General features: G+C 39.9%; 1 protein-coding gene across 1 annotated transcript in view; it reads left to right on the top strand.

Moving 5' to 3' along the window:
• LOC110222330 (zinc finger protein 217-like) overlaps positions 1–22933 on the top strand; it is a 72294-nt gene that overhangs the window by 38202 nt on the left and 11159 nt on the right. Inside the window, 1 exon segment of the mRNA XM_021007259.1 lies at positions 17074–17267. Coding sequence (XP_020862918.1) covers positions 17074–17267 — 194 coding nt within the window.

Consider the following 22933-nt stretch of genomic DNA (forward strand, 5'->3'; position numbering starts at 1 on the left):
GCCATAGAGTCACATATGGGTCATGATATGCTTGTTATGGCTTTCATAGGTCATAGTGTCTTAAGTTATTATTCAGTGTCTAAGTTATAATTCAGTATCTAAGTTATTATTTTTAACAGGTCACCATATCCAGTTTTTCCACTTTTCACAGAGTTTAAGTTTTTATGGCTCTTAACTTATTGCTGTATTTTATGGCTTTTCCCCAGTTGGGACCCCAGAGATGTACACAAATATCTATAGCTCTTTTTGTGTTGTCTAATAATTGGAAACTGAGGGTGTGCCCATCAATTGGGAAATGGTTGAACAAGTTATGGTATATAGAGATGATGGAATTTTTTTTTCTGCAGAAAGAAATGATGAAAGGAATGGTTTTAGAGAAACCTGGGAAGGTTTGCATAAATGGCTACAGAGTCAAGTGACCAGAATCAGGAAAACAATTTATAGACAGCCATGTCATAAAGTCAAACAACTTTGAAAGACTTAGGAACTCTGATCAGAGAAACGATCGACTATGATTCCAGAAGATTAGTGATGAAATATGCTACCCACCTCTTCATAGAGTTGAAGGACTCAGTATAAAATTATATATGCATTTACATATATGTAATCTAGGTTTTATTATTATGCTCAAACATACCTCAAAAAGAACAATAAACCTAAATAACTATTAGGATTTGTGTAGGCAAAATTATATCAGAGTGACAGAAATAATTCTTTTATATATTGCAATCTTATACATTCTTCTTAGACCTTAGAACTTAGAAAAGCTAAAGAAAAGATAGATTCATAATCCTTTGCTTCTTTAAATGTCATAAAAGTTGAACAAACTTAGTTAAACAGAGTCATAATCCCATACATAAACAAACCTGGTTAAGCAGAATCTCTAGGTTAACTAAGTCAGGTTACAGATTAAACTACATTTAGAGAATTAACAAATAGGCTTATTAAGGGGGAATATTTACATGTCACCAAGGAGTCAGGGACAATTGAGATTCTTCTTCTGGCTTCTTATCTAAGGAATATTTAAGGTTTTAAGTAAATTTTTACATTCCATGGAACAGATAAAGTTAAATTTAATTGGTCAGATAAAATTAATATTAATAAAAGACAGGCTTTCAGTTAACCAAAAGTTGCACAAGGAATAAAAGGAAATCAAAAATTTAAAGGTGTCATTACAATATATACATATATGTATGTGTATGTATATATGCATATATGTATGTATAGGTGTGTGTGTTTATCTATGTGTGTATACACACACAAACACAAATATATTTGGGGAGAGAGACACACAGAGAGAGATGGTCAATCTGGAAATTTGTTTTGCTTCACTATACACGTTTATAATATTGGTTTAGCTTTTCATTCACAATTTGGGGAGAGGGGTGAGAAAAAAAAGAAGGTAGATTTTTGCTGATTGAAAAAAAGACTTAATTTTTTATAAAAGAGGCAATTGCAATAATTAGGTAAGTAAGATATTTTGTCTTTGTTTCTTTTCCTAAATGGACATTTCTAGCTTTAGTGATAATTTTATGAGTTTGAGAGTCTCTAGGTAGAGTATTTGCTGCTGATCAAAAGATTTCCACAACCACAAGCTTTTCAGAGGAAAAGATGACCGTAGCCAGGAACATGCTACGGCTGAAAGAATAAAGAAAACAAAAATCTGGTTGTCCAGGAGATCTGAAATTTGCAAGTTACTTGGACAACGCAAGCTTGTGGTAAATGAGAACTACCTATTCAGCAGTCCCACAAAGTTGTCTTTCTTTTCTGGCCAGAGCATAATGAGTGTAATGAGTTGCTTTAAATGTTTTATAGTTTTTGCATTTCATTGCATTTGTATTTCATCTGCATCTTTAGGAGCCTCTAGGTAGTACAGTGGGTAGAGCACTGGCCTTGGAACCAGAAAGATTTATCTTCATGAATCAAATTCTTCCTCAGACATGTACTAGCTGTGTAACCCTGAGCAAGTCACTTAACCCTGTTTGCCTCAGTTCCTCATCTGTAAAATGAGTTGGAGAAAGAAATGGCAAACCATTCAAATATCTCAGCCAAGAAAATCCCAAAGGGGGTCATGGAGAAAGTGGACAAAACTGAAAAATGATTTAACAATAACTTGCATCTTTAACATTTCAGCTGTCATCTACCTGGTATCCATATTGGATACTGAGTACTCCCTTTAAAAGGGATCCTGGTACCCACACTATGGAGAGACTTCTAGACAGGAAAGATACTTTGTTTTAGAAGTTTCCCTGGAACTACTCTGGAGAGAGAGATAAACTTGATCTCACTTCTCTTTGGAGTCAGGACCTCAAAGATAAACCTAGGTCTCTACAAGCTCAGAGCCTTATTGTTTCCCCCTTGACTATGGTGTACTTGTAAAATAAGGATGACAATACTGGTACTACCTAGTATACAGAGTTGTTGTGAGACTTGATTGAGATAATGCATGTGGAAGGCTTTGCGAATTTTGTAATCTTATAAATGTCAGGGTTTTTTTCCCTTAAGCAAAGCATTTCTTTCTCTTTTAATATATTTATTTTTCCCAATTACATGTTAAAACACTTTAAACATTTTTTAAAAAAGTTTTGAGTTCCAGATTCTATCCTCCCCTCCTCCCTCCCTGAGGCAGTAAGCAATCTGACATAGTTTATACATGTGCAATCATGTAAAAAAAATGAATGTTAGTTTTTAATAACAAGAAGGGACTTTTGTGGCTCATCTCATTCAATCTCTTCATTTTACCAAGGCACAAAATAACTTGCTTACAGTCACACAGGTCCTAATCCAGCAGGGTTGGGATTCAAACCAGGTCTTGTGACTTCAAAGCTAGTGTGCTTTCCACTTCAGCTCACTGCCCCTGCCTCCCTATGCATAGAAATGCTTCTTTGTTCCAACAGCTTTCTAATGTCTTACCAAGCAGTATTCCCCCTCCCATATCAAGCTGAGTGGTACAACTCTTATGCTTTCTCTGACCCCTTTAAATCACACAAGCATAGATGCAGAACCAAGCTAGTAATGACAATGTCCTGCAAGAGTCACTGCCAAAATATCATGAGAAGGGGCAGTGAGAGTGGCATCACCCAGATCTCAGTAGAAAGAGCTCTGCCCCGTTCTCCCTCACATCTTTGCCTTCTACTACAATTTTCTCTTCCTAATCCTTCATTGTCAACACATGTAGTCTTTTCTCATCAGCAAAGACAAGAGCTGTGTCCTTCCTATTCAGGCCAGCTCACAGACTTTTGATGAGGAAACGTCTCCTGTGGAGAAAAGAAGAGGAAGAAAATTGAATATATCTGGGGCTCTTTTGACAGGACTGAAGTATCATGAGTCAATGCCAAGGGTGTTAATATATATTACTGTGTATATTGCTGCATTAGCTGGTGACGATGCACTGAGATGTTCAGTTATTCCTCAAACTGTGACTTCTTTTTTTTCTGCGTAAAGAAAACCAGTTTCCTTTGCACCCATTGGGGTCTTTGAACACATGCAATTTTGACCGTCTTGATTTTAGAATCTGTCTGGTCCACATCAAAGTGGGTCATAAATACTGCATTCAGCAAACACAGCATAGTAGGTCACTCTTCTGCCTTCAAACACAGCCTCCTGGAGTGAAGGTAACCCAGAGAAAGGAGATGGTGGAAAACTTATCCTCAGCAGAGAGGTTGGAAATGAAATACTTTCTTTAAAGCAATAAGTTTCTTGACAGAAATAGTGGATTTGCTTTGCTAATGAGCTCTGTAGCAAGTGGGGCTTGTTTCATGAAGAAAACCCAAAGGAAGGGTCAGAAAGCAAGGGAGTAAAGCTGAAACGCACCAAGAGTCATATACTCATTAAATAAATAAGTGGTCAGAGGGCATGAAAAGACAGTTCTCAAAAGAATTTCAAACTATTAACCATATCAAAGAATGCTAAGAATCAGGAAATTCACATCAAAATGACTCTGAAGTTTCTTTCACCCTACACTTAGCAATTTGTCAAAGGTGACAAAAGACGGGAATAATTTGTGTTGGAGGGGTTATAGTAAGATGGACACACTAGTGCATTTCTGGTGGAGCTAGGTGAATCAGCACAACCATTCTGGAAAATAGTTTGGAATTATGCAAATAAAGTGACTTAAATGTCCATATCCTTTGACCTAAAGAATCCACTTCTAGGCTTATATCTCAGCAGGGATTTTGATAAGAAGAAATCCCCATATACATCAAAATATTTATAGCAGCATTTTCTATGATAGCAAAAACTGGAAACAAAGTAAATGCCCATCAATTAGGGAATGGTTAAACAAGTTATGGTACTTAAAAGTAAAGGAATGTTATTGTAACAAAATATGAAACAACAAATACAATAAATACAGGGAAGAAGGAAAGAGTTACAGGATCTAGTACAGATCAGATGTGTTTACAGAAGCATATACTCAATGACTACAACAATGTGAATAGAAAGAATTAACATAAAACAATTAAATGTTGTCAAAATACAATAAACAAACAAGACCCCAAAGAAGAAACATGAAAAGACACCTCTCTTCACTGGTAATAGAGACAATGAATGTGGTACATTGTATATATTTTCCAAACCTTTTCATCCCTCCTTGAACCTCCCAATCCTCTCCCTTCCAACTCTCTTAGGTGAGAACCTCACTCAAAAAATTCACTCAGATGCCTTTGGCCACTATCTCCTCCCTCACCCTTCTCTAACATGATGAAGTAGCCCTTCTCCCTGCCAAGGTTAACCTTTCTACATGCACAAGTGATCCCCTTTCATCTTATCTTCTCCAGTAGATTGCCCCCTCTCTCATCCCTACTCATTCCCTGGTCTTCAGTCTCTCTCTGCCTACTGGTTTGCTTCCCTGCTGTCTAAACATCTGTGTCTCACCATTTTCAAAAAACTCGCACTTAATCCATCCATTCACCAGCTATTATCCTACATCTCTCCTTCCTTTTGGGGCTAAACTCCTTGAAAAGGCCATCTACCCACTTCCTTTTCTCCCACTCTCTTCTTAACTCTCTGAAGTCTGGCTTCCAAACCCATCATTCAACTGAAACTACTTCCTCCAAAGTTACCAATGATCTCTTAATCACCAAATCTAATGACCTTGTTACATTCCTTATCCTTCTTCACCTCTTTGCAGCAAGTGACACTGTCAATCACCCTCTTTTTCTTGACATTGTCTACTCCCTAGGTTTTTATGACACTTACTACTCATTCCTGGATTCCCTCTTACCTATCTGACCCCTCCTTCTCAATGTCTTTTGCTGGATCTTCATTAAAGTCATGCCCATTAACTGTGGGTACCCCTCAAGGCTCTGTACTGACTCCTGTTTTCTTCTCCTTCAATATTATAATTATCTTATCAGCTCCCATGGATTTGTGATAATTTTTCATCTTTGATTTATTTTTATTAATTTTTATTATTCAAGGCTCAGGACCATTTCTTCTGCAACTTTTGGTTAACTGAAAGCTTTCCTTCTATTAATATTAACTTCACCTGACCAAAACCTGACTCATGAAATGGTGGTGTTAAGGGAAGACTTCTGACATTCCTGGGATAAGAAACCAAATGTGCAGAAGAAGGGAATACAGCATCTTAAAAAAATATTTTATTCATGATGCCAAGTCTTCATGACTTGTAAATCTCTTCCTCTCAATTAGCCCATTATGTCTTTTTTTAAAAATGGTTTTGTGAGTGTAGGATTTTGCAAACTCAGTGTTTAATCTATAACCTTGACTTGGTTTACTTGTAGAATCTGTTTAACTAGGTTGTTTTATTGGGGGATGTATGAGATTATAACTACATTTAACTAAGTTTGTTCAACTTTTATGACATTGAAGGAAGCATGGGATTATGAATCTGTCTTATGCACGATGTCATTCTGATGTAATTTTGCCCACAAGAGGTCATATTAAAATCCTAATCTTCATTCAGGTTTATTTGCTTGTTTGTTTGGGGTCTGAGATCTGAACCTATGTTTAAGCATAATAAAACCTAGAGGCTTTTTAACCTCAATAATTTCTTCATTGTGGTCGATTTTTTTAAGCAGCAGTTACCTACCACATGAACTCAAAGAGAAGTCACTTGCCCCATAACATATTCAATGGTCATTTTAATGCTGATGATTCCCAGATCTACTTACCCATCCCTAAAATCTCTCCTAACCCTCTGGTCTCACATCTCTAATTGTCTGTTGGACATTTTGAACTGTATGTCTTTTCAACATCTGAAACTCAACATGTCCAAAACCGAACTCATTATCATTTCCCCAAGCTCTCCTCTCTCCTTAATGTTCCTTTTTATTGTCAAGGGTACCACCATCCTTCCAGTCACCAAGGCTCCTGACCTGGGTGTCATCCTTAATTGCTTAATTTCCCATATCCAACCTGTTGCCAAGTCCTGTTGATTCTACCTTCTGAACATCTATTGCATGTGCCCCCTTCTCTCCTTTGTCACTGCCACCACCTTGGCATAGGCCCCCTCACCACCTTACTCCTGGATTATTGTTCTGATTAATCTCCCTGCCTCAAGTTTCTCCTCACTCCAGTCTATCTTCACTTCGCTTGTCAAATTGATCTTCCTGAAGTTCAGGTCAGCATCCAGGTGATGCAATGGATAGAGTGCCAGGCCTGGAGTCAGGAAGACCTGAGTTCAAATCTGGCCTCAGATACTGATTAGCTGAGCAAGTCACTTAACCCTGTTTGCATAAGTTTCTTCATCTATAAAGTGAGCTGAAGAAGAAAATGGACAACCACTCTGGTTTCTCTGTCAAGAAAACCCCAAATGGGATCATGAAGAGTCAGACATGACTGAAAAATGACTGAACAAACAAAGTTCAGGTCATCCCCTGCCACTCTCATTAAGTAAATTTCAATACCTCCTTATTGGGGCAGTTAGGTGGAACAGTGGATAGAGTGCCAGCCCTGGAGTCAGGAGGACCTGAGTTCAAATCCAACCTCAGATACAACACTTACTAGCTGTGTGACTCTGGGCAAGTGACTTAACCCCGATTGCCTCATCAAAAAGCAAAAAAACAAACAACAACAAAAAAGCCTCCTTATTGCTTCCAGGAACAATTATAAACTCCTCTATTTTGCATTTAAAGTCCTTCACAACCAATCCCTTCAGACTTTCTTAGTCTTCTTACACCTTTCTCCTTTCCACATGGTCTTTGATCCAGTGACACTGGTCTTGCTATTCCTCACACAAGATGCTCCATCTCCTAACGCAGGACATTTTCACTGTCTAGCCTCATTGTCTTCAATTCTCTTCCTCCTCATTTCCATCTTCTGACCTCCCTGGCTTCCTTCAGGTCTCAGCTAAAATCTCACCTTCTACAATAAGCCTTTCCTGATCTGTCTTAATACTAGTGACTTCACTCTGAGGTTATGTCCAATTTTTCCTGTATATACCTTGTTCATACATGGTAGTTTACCTGTTGTCTCCACCATTACACTGTGAGCCTCTTACAGGTAGGGATTGGTTTGGTTTGGTTTGGTTTTGGGATTGGGTTATTTGTTTTGTTTTTTGGGATTTTTTTTTTGCTTTTGGGGGGCTTTTCATTACATCCCTTTCACTTAGTACAGTGCCTGGCACACAATATGCACTTAACAAATGCTTGCTGGTGGCTGACTGACTGATTGACTGAAGGAAACCAGGAGGCAGAGAGAGGAGGTGGTAGTATTCCAGGCTTGGGGGACAGCCAGTGAAAATGAAAGGAGTTGGGAGATAGAATGTCTCATTTAAGGAACATCAAAGAGGCCAGGAACACTGGATTGCAGAGTACATGGAGAAGAGTATGTGTAAGAAGACTGGAAAAGTAGAAAGGGATTCAGTTATGAAGAGCTCTAAATACCAAACAGAGGAGTTTTTATTTGATCATGGGGTAATAGGGAGTAACTGGAGTTTACTTAATGGGTGAGGTGAAGGCAGGTGACTTAGCAAAGCCTGAACTTTAGGAATATCAATTTGACAAGTGAGTTAAGGATGGACTGGAGGGAGGGGAGACCTAAGGCAGAAGGCTTGGACAATAGTCCAAGTATGAGGTGACAAGGGCTTGCATCCAGGTGGTGGCAGGGTCAGAGAAGGTTGCATATATGAGGGATGTTCAGAAGATTGACAATAAATGTGCATGACCCCACACCCTTGCCTGACTCTAGACGGCCATGCCTAGTGTCCCATCAGCCCCTTTTCTGGAATAACTTCTACTACAAATTCCATGGGGCCATGATTTAGACTCTTTTGAACACTGTCCACTGCAACAATTTTACACACACACACACACACACACACACAACTTTTGCCCCAGGTAAAAGAATTCCTAGTTACAGCTCTGGCAGAGTCAAAAATAACTAAATAAAGAAAAATCCATTAATTTCCTCAGTCTTCATCCAGGCATCAGCTAGTCTTTGCTGATTGGGTATTAAGCACTCTCCTTCCCCTACACCCTCTAAAATCCATCTTTTCTTCCTCGCCCTCTTGACCTCCATTTCACTCATTGCAGTTGAGAGTACTAACAAGATTGGCTCACTGCCATCTTTGTACTGAGTGTTCCTGAAAATAATGACCTGGAGTCCTACTTAGCTTTCACCCATCCCTTGGGATATTAGGCTGACCTTGAGTAGCTGGATCAGCAACTAGGTCATTTTCAGAGACTTGTTTTGGTTTGGTTTGGTTTTTGCTCCAAGCTCAAGAAATGAATTCAAAATGAGGAAAAACAAACAGAAAAAAAGGATAGCCTAGTTGAGCAAAGGACCTCAGCTGAAACTAATTTAGAAATCTCAGTTTGGTTTCAGCTCATGAATTCTGTTCTAATGCAAGAACAAAAACAAAAACTGGCTCAACTATGTATAGGAGCTCACAAGTACACATACACCATCTTTGGTACAAAGATAAAGAATCTCATCTTGGAGAAAGGATGAAAAGCTCCATAAATACTTATTTCAGCAATTTTGTGGTTGTTGTTCAGTCATTTTTCAGTCATGTCCAACTCTTTGTGACCCCATTGGGGGTTTTCTTGGCAGAGGTACTGGAGTAGTTTGCTATTTCCTTCTCCAGTTCATTTTATAAACAGGATAAAGTGACTTGCCCAGGGTCACATAACTAGTAAGCTAACATTTACATAGTGCTTGCTACATGCCAGGCACTGCGCTAAGTACTTTATAATTTGATCCTCAAAACAATCTCTCATTTGATCTGCACAGCAATCCCGGGAGGCAGGAAACTGAGACAAACACAGGTTAAGTGAGTTGCCCAGAGTCACGCAGCTAGTAAGTGTCTGAGGCCAGATCTGAACTCAGGTTCTCCTGACTCCAGGCCCAGCATTCTATTCACTGCACTACCTAGCTGTCCCTAATAATAATAATAGCTTGCATTTATATAGTCCTTTAAGGTTTTGAAAATATCTCATTTTATCCTCACAACAACTCTAAAAGACAGGTGCTATTATTATCCCCATTTTACGGCTGAGAAAAATGAGACAGACAGGTTAAGTAACTTGCCCCAGGTCATACAGCTAGGAAATGTCTAGATTTGGATTCAGGTCTTCCTGACTACAAGTCTGGTGCTCTATCCATTGGGCCACCTAGCTGCCTCAGGAGTGGACAGAACACTGGAGTCGGAATCTGAGATTCCAGCTTCAAATCATGCTTTGACAGGTAGCACCCGTGTGACTTCAGGCAAGTCACTTCATTTCGCTGCATCTCTTTCCTCATTGGTAAAATAAGTGGCTTGGACTTGATCAAGAATTCCCAAACTGTGGGCCACAGAGCTATTGCAAAGGGTCTGCAAATCCATAATTAATCAACTGTACCTTCTGCAACTGAATGTCTCATACATATGTATGAATATATGTAAATTTTATGATTAATAAAATACAAATTCATGTAAAAGTTTTACTGAATTCATAGTTTCTTTTTGTTATTGTATATTTTCTCAGCTGAAAGATGCTAATAAAATGACAGCTATGTTGTGGAGATCCATGACATTTTTCTGGATTAAAAAGGGGTCTTCAAACTCAATAAGGTAGGGAACCACTCAACCTGCTGGTCCCTAAGGGCCCTTGCTGGGTCTAGACTCTGTCACCTTCTTAAATCACAACCAACGCATCAAGAACCATCGAATGGCAATTTTTGCACCTGATGTGGCCAAATTCCCTCTCCCCTCTTCATTATTTATGTCAGGCATATCAATGAGGTATAATGAAAAGAGAGCCAGATTTGTCCCCAGAAGGCCTCGGTTTGAATCCTGGCCCTGCCACTTTCTACCTACATGACTTGACCAAATTGCTTCTGTCTCCACTGCAGTTTCTTCAGCTTTAAATGAAGGGGCTTGACTCCTAAGATCCTGTCCAATCTTAGGAACTTATACATTATACAAAGGATATACCGGTCTCTTCAGATGAAAATCTGTTGCGTTTCAATCTCTAAAAATGCTATGCAAGATGTTCTTGCTTATGTCTAGCCTAAATTCTTGAGCAACACAAACCCATTTCCTCTTTCTGCCACAGTGATGAAGAACAGCTGGTCATTATCTTTTGTACAATGTCCCTCTGTTGTGCTGAGCCTGGGGAGTTCTGCCCCCTGTGGAGTTAACTTACTCTCAGAACTCTAATCTCCTAATCTGAGGAAACCTAGAGCATTTCTCCTTCTGAATTAGTCATAATAGGGTAGATGCAATAATAGGAGGAACCGTGACCTAGAAGAACAAAGTGAACTTGAAGTAGTGAGGTCTTGACTCGAATCACGTCTTAGACATATAACCTTTCAGAGACTCGATATATCCCAGAGACTGGGATAATATATACATTATCTAACTCACAGAGCTGTCTTTTCTTTTCTTTTTTTTTAAGTAACATTTTTTCTCTTTCCCAAATTACATGTAAAAACCATTTTTAACATTCTTTTTTTTAATTTTGAGTTTCAGATTTTCTCCCTCTTTCCCTCCCCCTCCCCCAGAGGGTAAGCAATATGATATAGTTTATACATGTGTAGTCATGTAAAACATATCTCCATATTAGTTATTTTGTGGAAGAAAACTTGAATCAATAAAAAAACAGAGAGGAAGGAAAGAAGGAAAGATGGATGGAAAAAGGGATGGAAAGAGGGATGGAAGGAGGAAAGAAAGAAAAAGAAAGAAAGAAAGAAAGAAAGAAAGAAAGAAAGAAAGAAAGAAAGAAAGAAAGAAAGAAAGAAAGAAAGAAAGAAAGAAAGAAAGAAAGAAAGAGAGAGAGAAAAGAAAGAAAGAAAGAAAGAGAGAGAGAGAGAAAAATAAAGAAAGAAAGAAAGAAAGAAAGAAAGAAAGAGAAAGAAAGAAAGTAAGAGAAAGAAAGAAAGAAAGAAAGAAAGAAAGAAAGAAAGAAAGAAAGAAAGAAAGAAAGAAAGAAAGAAAGAAAGAAAAGAGAGAGAGAGAAATAATATGCTGTCAGTTCTTTCTCTGGAGGTGGATAGGATTTTTCATTCTGAAGCCTTTGGAACCATGTCTTGGACCATTGTATTGCTGAGAATAGCTGTCATTCACAGCTGGTCATCATACAATATTGATGTTACCATGTACAGTGTTCTCCTGGTTCTGTCCCCTTCACTCTCTCAAAGGCTTGTTTTCATGAGGGAAGCACAGTACAAATCTAAAAGGATTGCTCTCTTACTATTGCATACCCGGAGTTCTTGAAGTGTCCTCTCCCTCTGCCATCCAAATACCACCACTGGGTTTTTTCATGAAATCATTTGACCTGGTTCTTGATCCTTCTTCATAGGCCCAGAGCAAATGGTCCAGGAGAACCCAGAAAAGATAACTGAAAAAAAATCTCCTTTGAAAGGGAAGCCTGGGGGTCCAGTCCTTGAAAATTCATCAGAAGGAAAGAAGGAATATTTTTTTTAGTTGGACACAACTGAACAACAACAACAAATCATACCAGTTCAATTTAGTTTGACAAGTTTTATCAAGTGCCTTCTGTGTGCAAGGCATGGTCCTAGGCTGGAGATACAAAGCCAAAAATAGAACCACAAATCACTTTGCAATGTTATAATCATGTCTTGTCCTCCTCACCCCACGATACATCAGAGAGGGATAGCACTTCTGCTTCAGTGCAAGGGAGAACAGGGAAGTAATAGGGAATCATGAAAGATGATACAACCCACACTGTTCAAAACTAATTATAGTTGACCTGGTAATCTGTCTGGCTTTTTGTCCTCATCAACTAACAGTGGCTGGGATCTACTTGAACCTGGGGTAGTATTCAGATTAGTTGGATTTCTCAGACCATGTTTAATGGTTATCAGGGTCACACAGAGCCAGGAAGCAACAGGGAGCAAAAAGCAGTAAGAAACTCACCAGTATGAGCAGGGCTGTCCTCTGGAAGAGATGGGCTTACTGTCCATCATTGTGGGCAGATCTCATTGCAGGTCAAATTGAAAGTTGTCATGGATGTCCCAGTCTCCTTTCCTGCATCAGGAGCACTCCCATCCTCTTCTTCCTCTAAATGGCTAATGTCTTCATATTCTTTATATTTTCTCCTCTAATAAAGCCTGTTTTTGGCTGGTGCCTAGTGATTGGGGAATGGCCAAACAAACTGTGATATATGAATGCAATGGATGCTCATACAATAAAAAATGAACAATAAGAGGAATTCAGACAAACATGGGAAGTCACATGAAATTGATGCAGTGTTATATAAGAAGAATCAGAAAACCAAGATATATAACTATAACAACATAAATGAAGAGGCCACCAATAGGAAATCTAACTCAGCATGTTGAAGAACCAATAAGGGTCCCATAGAAGAGATAATGAAACATACCTCCCTCTCAGTTGAGGGGCTGGGGACTTCTACAGCAGAATATTGCATGTAGTCATAGTATCAATTATATGTTAACTGTTTTTCTTGGTTAAAAGGGAAGGTTAAGTTCCAGGAGTGGTAATGGGATAAGGAGGCAGAGATCTGTTCAAATTGACTTCAGTGTAAAATCAAAAAGTATCAATAAACAATTGTTCAGGGGCAAATAGGTGGCACAGTGGATAGAGCTCCAGCCTTGGAGTCAAGAGGACCTGAATTCAAATCTGGCCTCAAACACTTAACACTTACTAACTGTGTGATCCCATTGCCTAGCCAAAAAAAAAAAATTTAAAAAACAATCAATTTTTTAAAAGCCCCTATTCTGAAGAAATGATTTAACAAATCCATTTCTACTAAGCTACAGCTCTGAGATTAGATTCCGCTCAAACACCAACCTACCTTTTTAGACTTACCGCTCATCGCTCCTCCACAAGTACTTCATGTTTCATCCAAATTGAAGCATTTATTACGTACCATTCCCGAACTATAGCCTTGCATTTTCCTATTTTCACATCTTTGCTTTCAGACTGGGATATTCTCCTCTGACCTATGCTTTTGAAAACTCTGTCTACAGGGCAGCTAGGTGGCAAAGTGGATTGAACGCCAGCCCTGGAATCAAGAGGACCTGAGTTCAAATCCAATCTCAGACATTTACTAGCTGTTAAGCAAGTCACTTAATCCTGATTGCTTCAAAAAAAAAAACCCTCTGCCTGTCCTCCTAGGTGTTATTTAAAAGCCACCTCCCCTACAAAAAATGACATTTCACATTTCTATGACATTTTCACCCTATGAGATAGGTATCACAAGTGTTGTCACCCCATTTTACAGATAGGAAGACTGAGGTTCTGAGAAGCTACTTTCACAAGATGACATAAATAGTAAGCAACGGAGCTGTGCTTTGAACCTAGGTGTTTTGGCTCCAAGTCTAGCTCCCTTTCCACTAAAGCAATACTGCTCCTGATCCACGAGGTAATACAAACAATACAGCCAATGTTCTAACCCTATATCCTGCTCACCACCATGAGCATCTTCCCTTCTCCGGGCCTCAGTTTTCTTCTCTATAAAATGAGAGCACTGGCCTCTAGGATCCCTTCCTATTCTAAAGGTGAATGAACTCAACTGGGTTTAGGAAGCTCCCTAGTCCATGAGTGATAAACGCAACTGCACTCCCCTGGAGCACTGCTTCTCAGAAGAGAGGCAAGAAACAACTGCAAAGAAACAGGCTCCCTTCAGTTAGAGGAGGGCAAGGTGTACCGGCAAATATTCAACAACTGGCTCTCCTTTAGTTAGGGGAAGGTAGAGGTGTGCTGGTAAGTGTTTAACAACTGGGTCTCCTTCTGTTATAGGAGGGAGGGGTGTCTTGATAAATGTTTAACAACTGGATCTCCAGAAAGAAAATTTAAAAGTGCTCATGACACATTTTTAAACTTAATCTGCATAATTAACATTTTCTCTATCACTTTCTTAAGCCTAGACCACATGTTGTCTGACCACGTCAAACATGACCAACATGAGGTCCATAACACTCCTGAGCATGGCTCAAACTGGATTAAAATGTGGTTCCTATCTGAATTTAATATGTTGCTATGTTAATAAAAAGAGGCAGCTGGGTGGTGTAGTGAATAAAGTGCTGGGCCTGGAGTCAGGAAGACTCATCTTTCTGAGTTCAAATCCGACTTCAGAAACTTACTAGCTGTGTGACCCTGGGCAAGTCACTTAACCCCATTTGCCTCAGTTTCCTCATCTGTCAAATGAGCTGGAGAAGGAAATGGCAAACACCTCCAGTATCTTCACCAGGAAAACCCCAAATGGAATCACATAGAATAGGACATGACTGAACAACAACAATAAAATGTTGGAATTGAAAAGATCTTGGGGATCATCAAATCTAAAGCCCTCACTAGACACTGAGGAAACTTGTGGCCCAGAGAGGCAAGGAATTTGACCAAAGTCATTAGGTGCTAGGATTCAAATCCACATCTGGCTCCCGGAGCAAAGCATTCCAGGCTGCCACCCCTAGGGCTGCTATTGCTTTTCAAAGATGCCACTACAGTTTAGTTTAGTTTTGTTTTTAAAGAAAAGGGTAAATGGAGATGGATTTTGCCCATATACAGCCTACACCCTAACCCATCACTAAAACTCAGAACAAAAGGTAAATTCAATAATTCAGCAGAAACAGCTCAAGCCTCCAAGCACCAATGATGTGGTCCACAGAAAACTACAGGCTTCATTTCCACAGAAATCAGTGCCCCTGGCAGCCAACATAATTTCATTTCTCTTAAGAAATCAGCTGACACCACATGAGTAATGTGATTCGTGGTGAGAGAAATTGTCCCTAAAGAGTTAAAGGTAAATTCATTAGAAGTTAGCTATTAAACTTATTAAGAAGACAAGTATAATTTCTGGTATCACCATATTAAGGGCCATTTAATTTTCTGATGAACTGACAGAGATGAAGCCTTCCTTTGCCTGATTGCAGGTTGCTCTGGTGGTTGAGAAACAACATCTCAGCAGAAATAATTGAGGTTTGGGTTAAAGTCAGAAGATCTTGATTTTATTTTATTTGGGGGAGTGGGGAGGGTCCAGATGCAGACTTCTGATTTCTTTGTTGTAAGAAAGTCCTTTTCCAATGCAATGACTAGCCCATATTCATATAACCAGTATGTGTAATGGACAGAACTTGAACTCAGGTCTTGCTGAGCCAGAGGCCACTTCTTCATTGAGGTCACCACATTGCCTCTATTAGTTCCAAGAACTACCAAGTGCTTGACTAGCTCTTGGCCTTCAAATCTTGCTCATCTGCTTAATAACTATTTCTAGTACTTACCCCTGCTAATTACTGAATAATGGAAGAAAGGCAGTGTGGGACAGTAGAAATAGTATAACACCACAGCACTGAGTATTCCAAGTGGAATGACATGTTAGGGATCATTTGGTCCAACAGTCTCATCTTACAGATGAGCCACTAGAATCAGGGGTGGGGAACTCGCTGGACCATCCATAAGGACCCCATGCAGGCAGCATATTGACTTAGAAAAACACACATTAATTTTATCTATGTTCTATTGCGTTTTATTTATTTTGTTAAACATTTCCCAACTACATTCTAATCTGGCTCTCCACCCACACACTGGGGGGCTGATGGGGGGGGCAGCAATGCCGCCTTTGACACCACTGATCTAGTCCACCTGCTCATTTTATAGATAAGGAAATAGAGGCACAGAATAAAATGATTTGTCTGAAGTCACACAACAAGTAAAGAGAACACTCTAACTCAGTTCTTTTGAGTAAAGCCCTGCTCTTTATCCACTGAGTTTGGTTAATTCCAGTTAAACAAATCAAGGCACATCTTGGGGACAAGTCAGAGCCCCCCTCTCACTGACACATGTAGATTAGAAAACAGCCACAGAACAACTGGAAAGACCACGTCCCCTGGTGCGTTAGAGTCTGGTTAACAATCTTCAGGTAGCATTAGGTGAAATCAAGAAAACTGTAAGACATTTAAAAGATTTATAGGACCATAGCACTTCACCTTGTCCAACTCTGCCCATTCCCATTTTACAAATGAAAAAAATGTCCAAGGTCACACAACAGTAATAGCTGACCTTCCCATAGTATTGTGAAGAGGTTTTACAAAGTGCCTTATATGTATGATTTCCTTCGATTGCCTGATGACTTGTCCAAGGCCACAAAGCCAGTAAACAAAGCCAGAACAGGTGCAGTAAGCCCCAGGCCAGGGGGCACACACTCACACATTCTTGACCATCCTGCTGTAGCTAGTCTCTACTTCCTCTCACTTTTCATTTTCCTGGAGTAGAAAAAGGTTAGGCCTATTTCATATGCATGTTTCCCACCACCACCACCAATCTGAGAGGTAAAACAAACATTCGCCACAATAGTCTCCCCACCCATCTTTCCCAGGGATGACCCCAATTTTTCTGTGATTGCCAGTTCTTCAGCTAAGTGTTTTAATAATCAGAGATTAGGAACATTCTGAGAGGGCCTCAGCTTCTCTTCATGCCTTCGGTGCATGTGGACTTAATAGAAAAACTCAAAACCACTCACCTCCAGGGACCTCCTGCCTTCACTTCATTACCATGTAGACTGTGTGCATAACATTGGCAAGAGCTAAACAGACAATTCAATCCACAGGGTTTTTGCATATATATTTGAAAACCACACATATAAAAATTCAACCACCGCTCCCCTCGGTGAATTCTATTGCCTGTGGGAGCTGCACACTCTCCAGGGGCCTCAACTGTGAAGAAGCAGCCACCTGGGCCCCAGTCCTTGGACCAGGTGGCTGGCAGAATTCCCTCTGCTGGAAGAGCCCCACGGAGCTCTCCCTTCAGGGCTCAGGTGGCTATAGCCATTTTGATTTGGATTATGAAAGTCGCTCTTACATAGGCAGAGTAATACCTGTCCCCAGTTCCCCGAAGGATGGTTACAGAGAGAAAATGAAACAAACAAGGGAAGTACTTGGAAAAGCATTATACACATGGAAGGCATTTTCTCCCTCATGATAGTATCACATTCTCCAAAAATGTTTGTTGACTAATGACTAACAAGCATTCAAGACTTGTAATGACTTAGCAGAGGAAGACACTTTCAACATGCCAGTGAACTAATGTATACAAAGTGCTCTTCAGAGCCTAAAAAGCCTTATGTCAATGTGAACTCCTGTTATCAATGTGGCTGACATGGAAGCTTCACGTGAGCTCATGATAAAAGTTGTCCAGATTACATCATGGCACTTTGGGGAACAGTGCATTCTAGAATCATAAATGTCAGAACTGGAAGGGATCACACAGCCCTCTCCTCCACCTCCCCACTTCATTTCATGGGCAAGGAAATTCAAAGCCTAGGGAGTAGAAGTGATTTGCTTTGAGTCACACAGCTGGTAAATGGGAGGGCCAAGATAAGACAGATGGCCTCCCATCTCCTGGTTTCCCATTTTTTTCCTACTATGTCATGGTCACTCCCCTTCTGCCTCAGGACTCTCCAGGACAGTAAAAATATGATGACCAGACTTCTAGTTAAAATAGTGATGTCAAAGCTGACAGAGGACCACAGCTCTCCCACATATACTCCAGTAGAGATACAAAAAAAAAAAAGATTGAATGAGGGAGGGAAGGCAGGAAGGCAGAAAGGCAAGAAAGGAGGGAGGGAGGAAGGAAAGAAAGAAGGAAGCAGGAAAATGAGGAGGGAAACAAGGCGACAAGTAAGAGAGAGAGAGAAGAAATAAGGATTTATTAGTTAAGTGCCTACTATGTGCCAGGCACTGTGCTAAGTGCTTTACAAATATCTCATTTGACCCTCACAACGACCCTAGGAGGTAGGTGCTATCATTATCACCTTTTACAGTTGAGGACACTGAGGCAGACAGAGGTTAAATGACTTTCTCAGGGTCATACAGCTAGTTAAGTGTCTGAGGCCAGATTTAAACTCAGGTCTTTCAGACTGTAGGGCCAGCTCTCTAGCCACCACACCATCTAGCTGCCTCTAGAGAAAGAACACTAATAGAAAGAATGGTATGCACCTTAATCCAGACTAAGACTGTACAGAAAGGCAGCCAGGAGTGCTGGGTTCTGGGGTCCTTCCAGGGAAGATGGCAAGAACTTAGTAAAGGGACCTAAACCTCACAAGTGCATCCTGACTGGGGACAAGTGCAGGGGTCAGAAGACTGCAGCCCTTGGTCTCAGATACTGCTAGTACTCTGAGATAAACACAGAATAAGAGAACAGTAATTCCACAACTAGTAAAAGCAAAGTCCTTGAGGGGAAAAGAATGGTTTGACCACAAAGACTACAACCATGGCTTGAAGAAATGAAGCAAGAGATAGAAACTGAAATTACAAGTGAAATAAGAGCTCTGAAAGAAAGAACTGGAATGAGAATAAATAGCTTAGAACAGAAGGAGAAAAACCTTATCCAAGCAATGGAGTCATAGAAAATTAGGATGTAGCAAAAGGACTCAGTGACTCCATGAGACAAGGCTAAAAAAGTAGAAAATGTAAGGTCATACACTATTTAAAAACAACTGATCTGGAAGACATGCTGAGGAGAGAATTTAAATACCATTGAACTCTCTGAAAAACATGATCAAACAAGCAAACAAAAAAGTTGGATTCTACATTTCAAGAAATCAGGTAGAGCCAAGATGGCAGAGTAAAAGCAGTGATCTGCTTGAACTCTCCCCCAAACCCCTCCAAATAACCATAAAAATTAGCTCTAAACAAATTCTAGAGCAGCAAAACCCACAAAAAGACAGAGTGAAACAAATTTCCAGCCCAAGACAACCTGGATGGTTGATCGGAAAGATCTGTTACACAGGGCTAGGAGAGGATCACAATTTGGCATGGGCCATGCAGGCTGCACAGACAAAGACCAGACCTCAGGGAACCTGGAGCAGTCCTCAGGGGATTGAATCAAGAGGAACTGTGGTGATTTCCAGACTTCTCAACCCACAAACACCAAAGACAACTCAGAAAGTCAGTAGGAAAGGTCTGTCAGACCTCGGTGAGAGAGGAGCTTGGTCCAGCCCCAATCCTGGCACAGCCCTGCATTGGCGACTGCTTCTAGTGCTCTCAGCCCACAGATGGAGAGGGAATCAAGTGGCTGATCAGAGGCGGATTCCAAGGATCTCTGCTGGTGCTGGTGCAAGAGTCTGTTGCTTTGCCCATGCTTGGCTCGGGGTCACAGCTCTGGGTGACAATCCTGGGGTGAGGAGGAGTTCTGGTGTGGTGGAGCTTGTGGTGGCAGTGAAGAGGGAAGCCTCCTCATAGTTCCAAGGCAGAAAAGAGTGCTTGTGGTCACTCATAGGCCAGAGCCCAGACCAGGAAAGGAGTAAACACTTTGCCCTTGATTGTACCACCTTGGAACAATTCAAAATTTATAGGTCCCTAGAAGTATCTCTGAAAACAGCTGCACAAAACCCCCAAAGCTTGGGACAGTACATTCTCCACACTGGAAGCAGACCTCTACCTTAACAAAGAGTTTATAACTCAAGTAATTGGCTAGGAAAAGGAGCAAACAGCACAAAATAAAGTCAGACCATAGAATCTTTCTTTGGTGACAAAGAAGATCAAAACATACAACCAGAAGAAGCCAACAAAGTCAAAGCTCCTACATCCAAAACCTCCAAGAAACATATGAATCAAGGGGACAGCTAGGTGGATAGTGCACCAGCCCTCGAGTCAGGAGGACCTGAGTTCAAATCCGGCCTCAGATACAAACACTTACTAGATGTGTGACCCTAAGCAAGTCACTTAATCCCATTGCCTAGCCCCCCCAAAAAAATATATATGTATATATATATATGTATATACATATGTATATATGTGTATATATATGTGTGTGTGTGTGTGTATATATATATAAATATATACACACACACACATGTCAGTTCCAGGCCATGGAAGAGCTCAAAAAGGATTTTGAGAAGCAAGTAAGAGAAGTAGAGGAAAAACTGGGCAGAGAAATGAGAATGATGGAAGAAAACCATGAAAAACAAGTCAACAGCTTGCTAAAGGAGATCCAAAAAAATACTGAAGAAAATAACATCTTAAAAAATAGACCAAACCAAATGGCAAAAGAGGTCCAAAAAGCCAATGAGGAGAAGAATGACTTAAAAAGCAGAACTGGCAAAATGGAAAAGGAAGTCCAAAAGCTCACTGAAGAAAATACCTCCTTAAAAATTAGAATGGAGCAATTGGAAGCTAGTAGCTTTATCAGAAATCAAGACATTGTAAAACAAAACCAGAAGAATGAAAAAAGAGAAGACAATGTGAAACACCTCATTGGAAAAACAACTGACCTGGAAAATAGATCCAGGAGAGATAATTTAAAAATTATTGGACTATCTGAAAAGCCATGGTCAAAAAAAAGAGCCTAGACATCATCTTTCAAGAAATTATCAAGGAAAACTGCTCTGATAAGAGAGCAAAGGGATGATGGCGGGGAGGGGGAAGATTGGGGAATGGGTTAATGAGAAGCAAACATTTCTAAGAAGGGACAGGGTCAAAAGACAGAATAGAATAAAAAGGGGGCAGGATAGGATAGAGGGAAGTTTTTCACAACATGACTACTATGGAAGTGTTTTGCACGACTACACATGTATAACCTCTATCAGGTTGCTTGCCTTCTCAATGAGGGAGGGTGAGGAGGGGAGAAGGGAGAGAATTTGGAACCCAAAGTTTTGAGAACAAATGCTAAAAATTGTTTTCACATGCAACTGGGAAATAAGATATAAAGGCAATGAGGTATAGAAATCTATCCTGCCCTACAGGAAAATAGAAGGGGAAGGGGATAAAAGAAGGGTGGGGGAAAGAAGGGAGGGCAGATTAAGGAAAGGGGTATTCAGAATGCATGCCATCTTGGGGTTGGGGAGAGGTGAGAAGGGGAGAAAATTTGGAACTCAAAATCTTGTGGAAGTGAATATTGAAAACTAAAAATAAATAAATAAGAAAAAAAAAAGAAATCATAAAGAAAACTGTCCAGCAATTCCAAAAGACTTATGATAAAAAAAAAATGCTATCCACCTCCAGAGAAAAAACTGATGAAGTCTGAATGCAGACTGAAGCACTTTTTTAAATAACTTTATTATTTTTTGGGTTTTTTGGTCTGCATTTTCTTTTGCAACATGGTTAATATGAAAATGTTTGGCATGACTGAACATGTATAATCTGTATTAAATTGCTCGTCTTCTCAAGAAGGGGAGGGAGAAAGAGAATATAGAATTAAAAATTTTTTTAAAAAAAGTTAAAATGTTTTGTTTATATGTAACTGAGAAAAAATTAAAATTGAAAGCAAAAAGAAAAGAAAACTTTCTAGAACTAGAAGACAAGGTAAAAATAGATGAAATCTAATCAACTGAAAGAAACTCCAAACTGAAAGTACCCAGGAATGTCATAGCCAGAATCTCAGGGTTTCTAAGTCAAAGGGGAAAAAAATTACTATGAGCAACTAGAAGGCAAAATTTTAAGTAGTTCTACCTCACCTCATCATATTAGCAAGGATAACCAAAAGAAAAAAGAAAGAAAAAAAATGATGAATGTTGAAGGGCTGTAAGAAAATAGGCACTATTGAGGGAGCTGTGAATTGCTCCTATCATTCTGAAAATCAGTTTGGAACTATGCCACAAAAGTCACTGAAATGTGTATAATCTTTGACCCAGTGATACCAATACTAAGTCTATTTCCCAAAGAGATTAGAGAAAGAGAAAAAAGATTCACCTACAAATCTTGACAGAAGCTCTTTCTGTTAGAGCAAAGAAGTGGAAACTAAGGGTACTCATCAGCTGGAGAATAACTGAACAAATTATGATATATGGACTTAATGGAATACTATTGTGTTGTCATAAGAAATGGTGGCAGACTTACCTCCCTCTGGACCCCAGCCACTTCCCAACCTTAATCCTATCTAGCCTCCATTCTTCCTTGGCCACATGGTACAGGTCCCTGGTGCTCTGTTCCCTCTCTGTCACCCGGCTTACTGGCTACTCCCATCCAGATCCTCCTTAGTCCCCTCCTCTAGTCACCCCAGACTAATAGGCCTCTCCTAGATCCCTCCCACAGTCTTTTGGTATATAAGGCCTCCTTTAAGGGGCTCAGATTCTTAAGATCTGGCCCACTTGCATTAGCGATACAAATGCTTAGATTCCTTAAGAGACTGATCAATATGGTGGATTCTTTAAATCTCACCCACGCTGATCAATGTTCTAATAAACCTTGTCTTTGGCTGAGGAAAAAAAAAAGAAATGATGACAGAGAGGTTCAGAAAAACCTGGGAAGACTTGTATGCTATGCAAAGTGAATAGAACCATGAGAATAATTTATACAATAACCACAATATTGCGAAGATAAACAACTTTGAAAGACTTCGGAACTCTGATTAACACAATGACTGACCACAGTTCCAAAGAACTCATTTTGAAACAATCCTATCCACTTCTACACTGGAAGCTGATGAACTCAAGAGTGTATACTGAAGCATCTTTTTTTTTAACATGGCTAATTTAGGAATTTGTTTTTTCTGACTATACACATTTGTAACAGGTTTTGGTTTTCTTGGGACTCTTCAATGGGTGAAGGAGGGAAGGTAGGAGGGAGG

The sequence above is a fragment of the Phascolarctos cinereus genome, unplaced genomic scaffold (genome assembly GCF_003287225.1).
Source record: "Phascolarctos cinereus isolate Bilbo 61053 unplaced genomic scaffold, phaCin_HiC Scaffold_4;HRSCAF=312, whole genome shotgun sequence".
NCBI lineage: Eukaryota > Metazoa > Chordata > Mammalia > Diprotodontia > Phascolarctidae > Phascolarctos > Phascolarctos cinereus.